This window comes from Pituophis catenifer, unplaced genomic scaffold (genome assembly GCF_029215685.1).
Source record: "Pituophis catenifer annectens isolate HBS135680 unplaced genomic scaffold, rPitCat1.0.hap2 SCAF_4, whole genome shotgun sequence".
In the NCBI taxonomy this organism is placed as follows: domain Eukaryota; kingdom Metazoa; phylum Chordata; class Lepidosauria; order Squamata; family Colubridae; genus Pituophis; species Pituophis catenifer.
In genome coordinates this window covers 112,717,240-112,729,392 of record NW_027256884.1, presented here as the reverse complement: position 1 = coordinate 112,729,392, position 12,153 = coordinate 112,717,240, and the positions used below count along the sequence as shown (strand labels likewise).

At 37.3% G+C, this 12,153-nt stretch overlaps 1 protein-coding gene across 2 annotated transcripts in view; it reads right to left on the bottom strand.

The window, feature by feature from the left end:
- Positions 1-7,895, bottom strand: part of ALKBH8 (alkB homolog 8, tRNA methyltransferase) — a 61,187-nt gene extending 53,292 nt beyond the window's left edge. For both annotated transcript variants that reach the window (XM_070943941.1, XM_070943942.1), the window contains exons 1-5: positions 7,858-7,895; positions 3,851-4,035; positions 2,580-2,820; positions 1,743-1,874; positions 413-508 (exon numbers count right to left, since the gene is read on the bottom strand). In XM_070943941.1, coding sequence (XP_070800042.1) covers positions 413-508; positions 1,743-1,874; positions 2,580-2,820; positions 3,851-3,985 — 604 coding nt within the window. In that variant the 5' untranslated portion in view covers positions 3,986-4,035; positions 7,858-7,895. The remainder of the gene's footprint in view (positions 1-412; positions 509-1,742; positions 1,875-2,579; positions 2,821-3,850; positions 4,036-7,857) is intronic.
- Between the last annotated feature and the right edge of the window lie 4,258 nt (positions 7,896-12,153).

Genomic DNA, 12,153 nt, shown 5'->3' with positions numbered 1-12,153 from the left:
ACACACAGTCACATGATCACATTGGCAACCGGCCTGCATTTATGGTTACCAGCAATGTGCCAGTCACAAGACCACGATTTACAATGTTCTTCCAGAAACCAGCATTTACTTCCTGTTTCCGACAAACAACGCCCATTGCAGATAATGGATTCACTTAATGACCATAATAGGCCATAAAGTTATGTAGATATGTGCCTTAACAACCAGCACAATTTACAACTGTAATCCTGGGCTCAATTACAGCCACACGTCAAGGTCTATCTGTAAATTTCATGGTTCTGATTTGGTTCATTGGTACTGAAAAGAAATGCAGCCACATTTGTATAGGTATAATGAAATTATTACTTATTGGTATGAAAATCATTTCACAGAAACAGGAAGACTGATAAAGAGATTCTGATTAGATACCCACCTCCAGGTAATGGTCTGTCTCGATCAACATTGTTGTTATCATATCGAAATTCATATCCAAAATGTTTTACCCTCCTATGTTTTAAACACTTCTGAGCTATGAAATAAAAAGAAACAAGGGATTAAAAATATAACTGTTAATACAATATTGGTTATGAGCCTGTGTAATCCCATTCTTATGAATCAGTGCTCAGTTCAAACCCTGCTTCTGCCATAAACTCACAATGTAGTCTCAGGAAGGTCATGCTTTCCTACTTCCAACATCTGCAATGAAACTGAATTGATGCTTTGAACATTTGAAAGTACTACACTGGTGGTAAACATTACTATTATAGTAATAAGCCCCAAACTGGAATTGTGTGCTGATTGCACTGTCCTTGGAGCTGTATACTTTCAACACACCAAGGATAACCAATGGCTCTTCAGATGTTACTTGCAGTTTCTCCCTCTATTGGGCAGGTGAACTAAGATCATTGGCAGCTGTAGTTCATCTGGAGGACTACAGATTCCTCTATTCTGATTTCTCCAGCAAAAAGTCTTTTCTTGTCCCCAAGGAACCTTTCTTGCAGCTGGCCACCTAATCTGCCTCCAAGTCAGAACTCTCCAATTGGCTTGGACCAACTATTACAAATTACTGGCTGCACTTGAATGGTCCTATTAAAGCAACTTAAATAGATTGGAAAAGGGATACGGTGGCTCAGTGGCTAAGACCCTGTGCTTGTCAATCAAAAGGTGGGCAATCAGCGGTCCGAATCCCTAGTGCCGCATAATGGGGTGAGCTCCCGTTACTTGTCCCAGCTTCTGCCAACCTAGCAGTTCGAAAGCACGTAAAAAATGTAAGTAGAAAAATAGGCACCACCTTCGGTGGGAAGGTAACAGCGTTCCATGTGCCTTTGGTGTTTAGTCATGCCGGCCACATGATCACAGAGACGTCTTCAGACAGCGCTGGCTCTTTGGCTTTGAAACGGAGATGAACACCACCCCCTAGAGTTGGGAACAACTAGCACATATGTGCGAGAGGAACCTTTACCTTAAATAAATTGGAAAACACTGACTCTACCTCATTTTCTGGATGGTTTAATGCCCAAGTCTGTTTTTTGTTTTTTTTATGTAGGGACTTTAGAACAAACCATGTGGATTGATTATCAAGGTATTCTACTGTCCCTAAAAATACTTTATCATCCGCTGCAAATGTGGTTGAGGTCACATATCATGATAATCCATGATGTATTTATTATTAATTTAATATATATATAGCACCTATCTTTCAAGAACTTAAGGCACAAGCAAAACACCCACAATCTGGTATACATAGTGTTAGAATAACATACCATGGGGAATGACCTCATCCTCTGTCCAATTAATGTTTTCCAGCAACATCTTTTCTTCTTCAGGTGAAACCAATTCTTCAATTACTCTCAAGCCAGGGGGCAAGACTGAAGGGCTCATTTCTTCCCAAGGAACTAGTAGCATAGGAAATATAAAAGCATTCATGAAATTTTTTTTTTTTTAAATTCTATGTGAATATTCAAAACAATTTTTGACACATACTAAAGAACTCCAGGAAACAAGACTGATTTCTATTGCTATGCTACAAAAAATATTTTCTGTTTAGGACCTGAAGATGTCATCGCTTTTCTGATCATTCTTTCAAATCAAGTTCCTTACTTGGGGCATTTGTTTCAGACATGAAGTTAACTGCAATCAATTGTCTCTGTTACACATAACGTTTGTTGATAGTCTGTGGCTAACAGACAACAAATACTGTGAAGTAATGCAGGTAGAAAGAAAAAAAATAATCCATTTAGAGCAAAATTATAACATTAACTAAGCCCAAGGTGAGTCAAACTTGGAAGACTGCAAGACCTATCATTCCTTGCCAGTGCCCATGCTATAGGCATTGCAATCCAACACATCTGCAGAAGAAAAGTTAAGAAAGCTGGCCAAAGTTAACTTTCATTACTTCACTGTTGATTGTAAAGAAAATCTATGATCTGTTTAGCAGAAAATCTCATGATAAAATGGCCCTAAGAAGTGTTCATGTTAGGTCCATCAGGCCAATTTTTCAAAACTGATCAATGCCTCTCTGAGCTTCATGAGGTATGAACTGAGTTCTCTAACAGCATGTTGAGGAAAAACAGCAGAAAAGCAAGCTTCTTCAGTAATACCTTTTTCTACATAGTTGAAGTACAGGACAACCTTTTGGCTGGAGTTGTCTAATATTAGTTCCTTTCCATTGAGGGAGTCATAGGCTTGCTTGGAGTCAGTTGTCCTTCCATACTGCACAAATGAATAGGGCTTATTAGGAGGCATTAAGAGGCTTTCTACTTGTCCACATTCTTCTACCACAGAATGCAACTGGCATCTGCCAACACCGTTACCCAGACCTCCATTGGCAATAACCAGACTCTAATGAAGGAGAGAATAAAAGAGACATAGATATCAATCATTAACACTGGCTTGTTCATCTGGAAATAGCATTCTATATACACAGTAATTAAAAATGAAAAAGAGACCAACAGAACTTCTGTTTTGATCCATTCTAAATGTCTATATAAAATCTTTGGATTTGAAATAATCTTGTGCTACTTGGGTAGCACAAGATCAATTGAGTAATGTTCAATTGATAATGAATATTACTCAACCTCAATTGAGTAATATTCATCTACCCAATAAAGTGTGTGCACATCTATATAGCATTATTTAAGTTACTGGCCTTCTTCATGGATAACATAATCACAATATGTTTTCTTAGTTTCTGGCTTCTAGATTTGTATCCCACTTTTCTTCAAGAGCCTAAGGAAGCATGTACCGCTTTCCTTCCTACAATTTTTTCCCACAACCACCCTCCTAGAATATAGATTTGCCTGAGAGAGATTTTAAATTTTAAATCAGCCAAAGTCAGCCAATGGCCTCTGGTCCAAAACCACTACATCATACTGGTTCTCAGATAGTGACTTATTGATTCACGCAAACTCATATTTTCCAGCGTAGTGTTCTGTGCAAACAAGACCATCATTCAATTAAAAAGCATGGCTTAAGATATGCATCAATTTGAACTATCAACTGGATCACATATCAAAGTGTAAGCCATAGTTTGTTGGATAAAACACAATACGCTAGGTGGATGGGCTTGTTTACATTGGTGATGGGCACTGAAAGACCTTAAGAATCAGACTGGAGAAATAATTCTGGAGATTTACCATGTTTGATAAGAGTTGATACCAAGATAATGGCACATAGTCAATTAAAACCATGCTCCAGTCTTGGTTCATGCAACTTACTAAGAAGTACAGTAATGTGATTTCTTGAGTTTTGGTTTAGGATGCTATACAAATCTAGACAGCTATGGTTTAATCCTATTTTGTGTAAAATCATAAGATATGCTTAACACAGTATGTGAATGCACACCCTCATAAAAAGTACAGTTTCTAATCACCTTAGTAGGGTATGATACACACTCAATACCCTCATGCTTTAGTAAGGTGTATCTGGCCTTCATCTGTTTTTGCCGCAACTTCTTTTCTGCTTTGCTTATTTTCTTGTTCTGCAGAGTGATGTCATTTAGTTCCATACTGAAAGGAATAAGTAGGAATTTATCAGAAGTGCCAAAAAATGGGATTCCTGTAAAAAACAAAAAACAAAATATGAAACAGCATAGAAAAAAAACAGAATTCCAGAGGAGTTGTGCCAAGACACCTAAACAATAAGAGGTCCTTGGTGCTCTCTAAAATCCAAATGAAAATCTCATTTCAATCCTAAACTAAATTATTCGCCTTTATTGGTAACACCTAAACAATTTTGTAAGATCAAACAGACCAGGAATCCATCTGGAAAAATGAAGCAGGTTTGATCATGGCTAATTCCGAAGAGCCAAGTAGAGTTTTATCTGCTTAGCATTAGAATGGGAGACCCCTGGAAATCCCAGAGTTATCTCCTAGATTGGAAAATCGAAAAATCATCCCAGAACATAATGGCAAATGATTACTGTATTGTTTTCAAGAAAACAAAGTGATCTGTTCCTGAAGTGACTAGAAATCAAAGCTGATTCAAATATTTTACCTTCTTACAAGATTCACCACTGCTTAAGTTTCATATTTATAAAAATAATAGCATACTTTATAGGATTGTTATAAGGATTGATGTGCACATACATGTATTATAGATTAGTATTATTAAGGAATTGTACACTTTAGGATTTATTTATTTATTTATTTAAATTTTTAATATTTTTTAGTATTTTATATATTCAAATTTTAAAATTGGTTTTAAATTGATTGGGGTTTTAATTTGGGCCAAAACTATTTAATTTGATTTTAATTCCACTTTTAAATTTTGTATGTATGTATTTTATTGTTTGGCTGTGCACCGCCCTGAGTTCTTCGGGAGTAGGGCGGTATAGAAATCAAATAAAATAAATAAATAAATAAAATAAAATTGCAACTGAATATATTCTGCAACAAACTAACTCTTTTATCTTTTGGAGCCTTTCAAAAGATATGCTTACAAATCTATTAAAAGAAACTAAAATATTAGTTCTGAACAACTTTTTTTGCAGATGATGAAAATGCCAGTTCCTTGCTTTCTCCCTGATCAAAAATTATGAAAGCTCAATAAATCATTCAAAGACTCAAATCTATTTAATTTATTCAATGTGTTCAGGATGCAAAATCAATTTTTGCTATAGAAATATTTAGGTTAGCTCCTTATATGCCATTTCCTATGTTCCTATGTTTCCTAATATGATTTGATTGATTATTTGTACCCTATGACTAGAGTACAAATTAAGTGTTGTTCCTTATGATTCTTGACGAACGTATATTTTCTTTTATGTACACTGAGAGCATATGCACCAAGACAAATTCCTTGTGTGTCCAATCACACTTGGCCAATAAAATTCTATTCTATTCTATTCTATTCTATTCTATTCTATTCTATTCTATTCTATTCTATTCTATTCTATTCTATTCTATTCCTATTATAAAATTGATGTTTTATAATAAAATAGGTTGTTTTCCTGTGAGAAAACCTCACTGAAAATATAATTTGAAACTAAACAAATGCGTATATGGTTAGGATTCATACTAGGAAAATAACTTTTTTTTCTTTAAAGCATTTTAAAAGACTGCTTTTGTGTACCAGCAGATGGTGCAATGCCACTATTTTATCATTCCCCCCCCAAACCATTTTCAATTTAATTTCTGCATGTTTAGTTTCGAGACTACAGATATTTAAACATAAATACACGTGCCTGTGTATTTTTAATGTAAGCAACAGTTCAAGCTTTACTTTTTATTTAATTCACTATTCGCTCCTTCACTATTATTTAATAAGTAAGGCAAGTGTAATTGAATAAATGGGTATTTTTCAGTGGAAAATGTATCTAGCATTTAGATCCTCATATAGAAACATAACACAAACATATAACGTAACACAAACAACTCAGTGCCCAGTATGTTTGTTTTCCTCTGTCTATCAGGTCTAGAAAAGACTACTACATAGAACAGAACTATGAAGAGGCAATTGAAATTGGGGTGAACAAATAATTCAGTATAAACACAGCCCTTTATTAACTTTTATCAGATTTTTAAAATTCATTTTCAAATATGGTCAGAGCAAATACTAGTTATAAAATTTTGACTAATCCCTTTTCTGATAGGGATGAAACATACAGCTTGCATTCTTTTACATCTGGATTAAGAGTGTTATTTGTGTTTCAACACGCACATTGAACGAAAGATTTTAAATTTATAGTACATGCTGCTCATGTACAGGTGCCTAAATAACACATTTTAATCAAAGAATGCCAGTATTGAATTTCAGGATTTTTTTGCCTGGAGAAAAGACCAACTCTTAGCTTTATATCAGTGGTGAAATCCAAATTTTTTTACTACCGGTTCAGTGGCTTGGTGGGCATGGTGTGGTTTGGTGGGCGTGGTTTGGTGAGCGTGGCAGGGGAAGGATCTGCAAAATCTCCATTCTCACCCCATTCCTGGGGGAAGGATATTGCAAAATCTCCATTCCCACCCCACTCTGGGGCCAGCTAGAGGTGGCATTTGCTGGTTCACTGAACTACTCAAAATTTCCGCTACCGGTTCTCCGAACTGCTCAAAATTTCCACTACCGGTTCTCCGAATTGCTCAAAATTTCCGCTACCGGTTCTCCAGAACCTGCTGGATTTCACCCCTGCTTTATATATCATATCAATAATATCTTTACAATGAGTGAAAGAAATGGATGCTTCTGATACTGTATATTAACTAGATCTTTAGGGAGATATGATTAGCCTCAGGCTGGGGTCTCCAACCTTGGCAACTTTAAGACTTGTGGACTTCAACTCCCAGAATTCTTCAGCCAGCAAAGCTGAAGGAGGGAGTTGAAGTCCACAAGCAAAGCTGGCTGAGGAATTCTGGGAGTTGAAGTCCACAAGTCTTAAAGTTGCCAAGGTTGGAGACCCCTGGGCTAGAGGAAGTCGAGTAGCATATAACTTTAACATATTATTAAAAACACCCTGCTGAAATAATACCTGGCAACAAAGAGCCTTTATGGAGCTTTTCAGCCCTTTCCCTTCAAAAATTATCATATATTTTGATTTAGGAACCACCTAACTTTTCAATTACTCTGGGCAGCTTTCAATAAAACAAACAAAACAGTACGCTATGAATAAAGAAGCAAGCTAAAGAGCAAGTAAAAAAATTAAAATATGATAAATCTAGATAAATGACAGAAAACACATTCAAACTGAAGGGGCTCCAGACATCCATGGGATGCATTTGCATGTTTCCTCAACCCATGATTAGAAGGTGTGTTGCAAGCATTCTATGCTTGCTAATAAGGATTCTCAATTTTTGTGCCTTACTGTGGTGACATAAAACCATATCCTAAGGCAGAGGTCTTCAAACTTGGCAACTTTAAGACTTGTGGACTTCAACTCCCAGAATTCTCCAGCCAGCTATGAGAATTCTGGGACTTGAAGTCCACAAGTCTTAAAGCTGCCAAGTTTGAAGACCTCTGTCCTAAGGGCATTTGCAGAAAAAGCAGGATAGAGAACCAAAGAAACTTTTTCCTCTAACTACTGTCAAGAAAGATGCTTAGTGCAACTATTGTAACAAGTACACAGTACCGATAGAATCACTATTTCTTCTTCGTCTTTCAGATCCAGTGGACTACAATTTTCAACCACACCAGATCAGATGAGCTAAGAAATTTGGACAGATATCTGGAGGAATCTGATTTGCTTTGGCCATCAAAATATTGCTATTTCCAGTTAAAGGAAATGCAACGTGTATTGTGCAAAAGCTCCGATGCAAATACAGGCTTTACGCCAGAGGCAGAAATCTCCCTAAACTAAACTAAATTCTACCCCCTTCCCCTGCAAAAAGTAACTTTTTGATTAGTTATTTTTAAATATTCAAGAGGGAGCACGGCGGATAAGTATCCCCTTACCTAGCAGAAGGCAACCATGTTGGAGGGCAGAACTGCAATTCCCATGAACCTCGTTGCCTACATTTCCCATCATGCTTATGAACGCTCAGCTATTTAACCCCTTAGTAGACGTTTCCTAAAGCTTTATACCAGAGGATTTCAAACTTGGCAGCTTAAAGACTTGTGGACTTCAACCCACAGAATTCTATGCTGGCTGGAGAATGCTATGCTATGCTATGCTGGCTGGAGAATTCTGGGAGTTGAAGTCCACAAGTCTTAAAGCTGCCAAGTTTGAAGACCTCTGCTTTATACTGTACTCATTGCATATCCGGATTTTAAAATGTACTAATACTGGTTTCTTTTCAATGGATTTATAGGTAACCTTTTTAAAAGAGAAAAATAAGATATTATCCTTCCTTAAACTTCTCCTGTATATCAATTTCTAAGTTGCTATCAAAATATTGATTTTAATTGATTATGTGTCATGAAGTCATTTTCAACTCAGCAGCTAAATAGGTAAATTTTCTCCGTGATAAATTATCCCTAACCTGGCCTTTCAGATCTTCCAATAGTGCATATCCCTACCGATAACTGAATCCATTCACCTTGCCGCTAGTCATCTCTTTTCTTCCACCTTTCCCAGCATTAATTAGAGCCTTTTCCAAAAAGTTAGGTCTTTGCATAACGTGTCTAAAATAAGATAATTTGAGCCTGGTCGTTTGCACATCATGTAAGAACTCTGGATTTATTTATTTGATGATCCATTGCTGTTGTTTTCTTATCTGTCCACAGGATGATTGGATGGATAGAAATATGCTTTTGCTTAAATTTAGAAATTAACATACTGTAGGAAGTTAGCACCCACCCCTTTCCTGGAAGAGTGAAATATTTTAGGAAATATGAAAAAGGCAGAATATTATATTTCCCTGGATGAGAAATATGAGAAGCATATTTTACAGACAAAGCAGCTCCCACCTTCCTGCCCCCCACCCTTTGTCAATGGGCCATTAAGGCCTGGGCCAGTCTATTCTACATAACAAAGATCTGCCTCCTTCAGGCAGAGCCATAGTAGGAATTGCCAAAGATGGGATTAGCTCTCTACACAATAGCAGCAGAAACTCACCACATGTGACCTGGGAAGCACATGTGACCATCAGCCAGCAAGGCCCCACCCCCTGGGAGTCTGACAACCAATCAGGATACTCTTTTGGGGCCCCAAGAAATGCAGAGCCAGAGAGAGCATAAAAACCCGAGGATTTACTGTATCTGCCCCTTTTCTGTTCAGGAACTCAAGCCATGTGATCCTGTCCACCATTAAACCATCTTTCCAAGCAGTCTCCATGTTTCCAGTGTCTGTTTTCCCCACTTGGAGCAGAACCTAGAAGGATGTTTCTTCCAACAATACAATTTGTTATTTCGTCCAGGAGCTCAAGGCAGATTACACAAGGATCTCCTTTTTTACCCTGCGATAAGCCTTTAAAAGGCAGAGGTCTCCAACTTTGGCAACTTTAAGACATGTGGACTTCAACTCCCAGAATTTCTCAGCCAGAATATTGCTATCAGTAGTACCTCATTTTCAATATCTACTGATTATTGAGAAGAATATGATAAAATGAATCTGAATTCTTAATAAAGAAAAGCAAATTCCGTTTTAAAAGCTGTAACAGAACTAATGGGGTACTTTTGCAATTGGAATATGGCAGCTCAAAGATAACCGTTGTTCAAAAGGAACAGAAATAATAGAAAGGAAGAAGAAATTACACTGCGTGTTAAAAATGCTCATTCCTGCTCAGAAATTTAAGTGAATAAACTTGGCAATGCAGTAGCTGGTTAGAGGTGAAAGGAGAACCAAGACACACAGTATAAGCAGATAACAAAGTCAGGTAAACAAAGAGTGAGCTGATAGATCAAAAGACTAGGATGAAAAATAACAATGAAATTGCCATATATAAATGTGAACTTCTTAATTGGGGAGGGGGTGTCAAAATATATAGGTACAGGATGGTGCTATTCCACCTTCATGTAAAGAAGGTCTTGGAATTGTGGTCGGTCTGTATGGCTAATGTGTCAGAAGTGATATCCCTGCTAAAACAAAAATTTTCATTTTAGGCTGCATTGAGTTATGACCCCAAACCAGAAATAATTATGCAGAACTCCACTATATCTTGCATTATTCAGACCCTGTCTCAAAAACACCGAGTAGTTCTGGGCATTACATTTTAAGGATGATTGAACACTGCCAGAAAAGAAAACTATGATTAGAAGTCTGAACAAACAATATGGGGATACTACTGAATTTTAAACTCAAGGGAGTTCAAGACCCTTTTTTTCTATGAACCAAAAAACCTGTTTTAGCCTAGTTAGAATGTTCTATAAATACAGTCTATCTGTATATGTGTATAGGATAGCAATGTTTACAGCATATTCTTCCTCATTAAAAGTTTGCATTAAAACAAATTGATTGCAAAAACAGTTGAATTCCCTGCATGATTTACCTCAGATGATTTATTTTAAACCCACTGATTTAAATTAATTAAAATGGGAAAGGTAATGTCAGGTACAGTTCATTAAAATCAATGGTTCCCTGAACTACTTTGGGGATATGTAAATTACAGGATTATATAAATTATGGGAAGTAACGGAATTCTTTATGGAGTACAGTTATGTTCTAGGCAGAAAGCAGGTCTAATAAATATGCAGTGACCTATTTAAATTATATTTCTGCTTCCAGGAAGGAAGGAAAGGAAGAAAGGCAAATTCTCCGTAACAAACTCCACAGAGATAAAAGAAAAATGAATACCAGAAAGAATAATACCAATGATTTCCATTCTAATAAAGCACCTGATTTTACATTTTCATCATGCTGTCTTTCACATTTCAAGATTATCTAAGAAGTGTATGGGATTTTGAGAAAGTCTCTCACCTTCTTTAATCATAGAAACAAGGTGTCACATTCTCTCTTGATAAGGAAGAGCAAGGAACAATATGTATTTTTTTAGCCCAGTGGGTTTTTTTAACCTTCTTTCACCCATTGCCTCCTTTCAACCTTGTTTTTTTTCCTGTTTCCCCCTACCCCTCCCCATGCCCACCTCAGGATATGGACATGGATCATCATAACTGGCATGTTTTCTGGTATCAACCAGGCAATATTTGCAGCACAATACATTCTGCCTGTTTGTTATGGTGACAATGAAGAATTTCAGAGCTAAGAATATACTCAAAACTAGATTTTTGAATCAATTGAGGCACGATGGAGAGCGTTTTAACAAACTGCATTACTTTGGTTTGGTGGCAGCAGTGCCTCAGACAGAAAGTCCACAGAGAGTGGTGAGGACAGCCGAGAAAATTATAGGAAACTCGTGTCCTGTTATTCAGGTTATTGCTTATAAGTGTTATGTGCTTAGAGTCCCCACACCCACATCATGGTCTGTTCAGTGGTGAAATCCAAATTTTTCACTACCGGTTCTGTGGGTGTGGCTTGGTGTGCGTGGTGTAGCTTGGTGGGTGTGGCTTGGTGGGCAAGGAGAAGGATATTGCAAAATCTCCATTCCCACCCCACTCCAGGGGAAGGATACTGCAAAATCCCCATTCCCTCCCCATTCCAGGGGAAGGATACTGCAAAATCCCCATTCCCTCCCCACTCCTGGGGGAAGGATATTGCACTCCAGGGGAAGGATACTGTACCCCACTCCAGGGGAAGGATGCTGTAAAATCCCTATTCCCTCCCCACTCCTGGGGGAAGGATGTTGCAAAATCTCCATTCCCACCCCACTCTGGGGCCAGCCAGAAGAGGTATTTGCTGGTTCTCCAAACTGCTCAAAATTTTCGCTACCGGTTCCCTGAACTGCTCAAAATTTCTGCTACCGGTTCCCCAGAACCTGTCAGAACCTGCTTGATTTCACCCCTGGGTCTGTTTCTGTTGCTCCTTTCTGGGAGAAGGTTTCTAAGTATCTATAGTAGGACTACTAGATGCTGTAGCAGCTTTGTTCCTTATGCCATCTGTCTTATAAACTCGTAGGATTCTTTTTCTTCCACCATGTATAAGTATACATTCAAACTAGACTGTGATGTTTCTCTGTGTCATGTGTGTATGTGGGTATATGCATAATCATTATCTTTTGAGACGTGAATGCAACAAAATTTCATTTTAATTTATGCTGATTAGTGTATCTTTAAAGTTACAAGAAAGTTTTTTTTTTAATTCTATTCAAAGTGGTACATTATTGTTTGCCAAAATGAAATTTGCCTATTATAGACATCTAGAAGAGTTGCTGAGGACACCTTTTCTCTGAAGGTAAATTTAATAAATAAATTAAT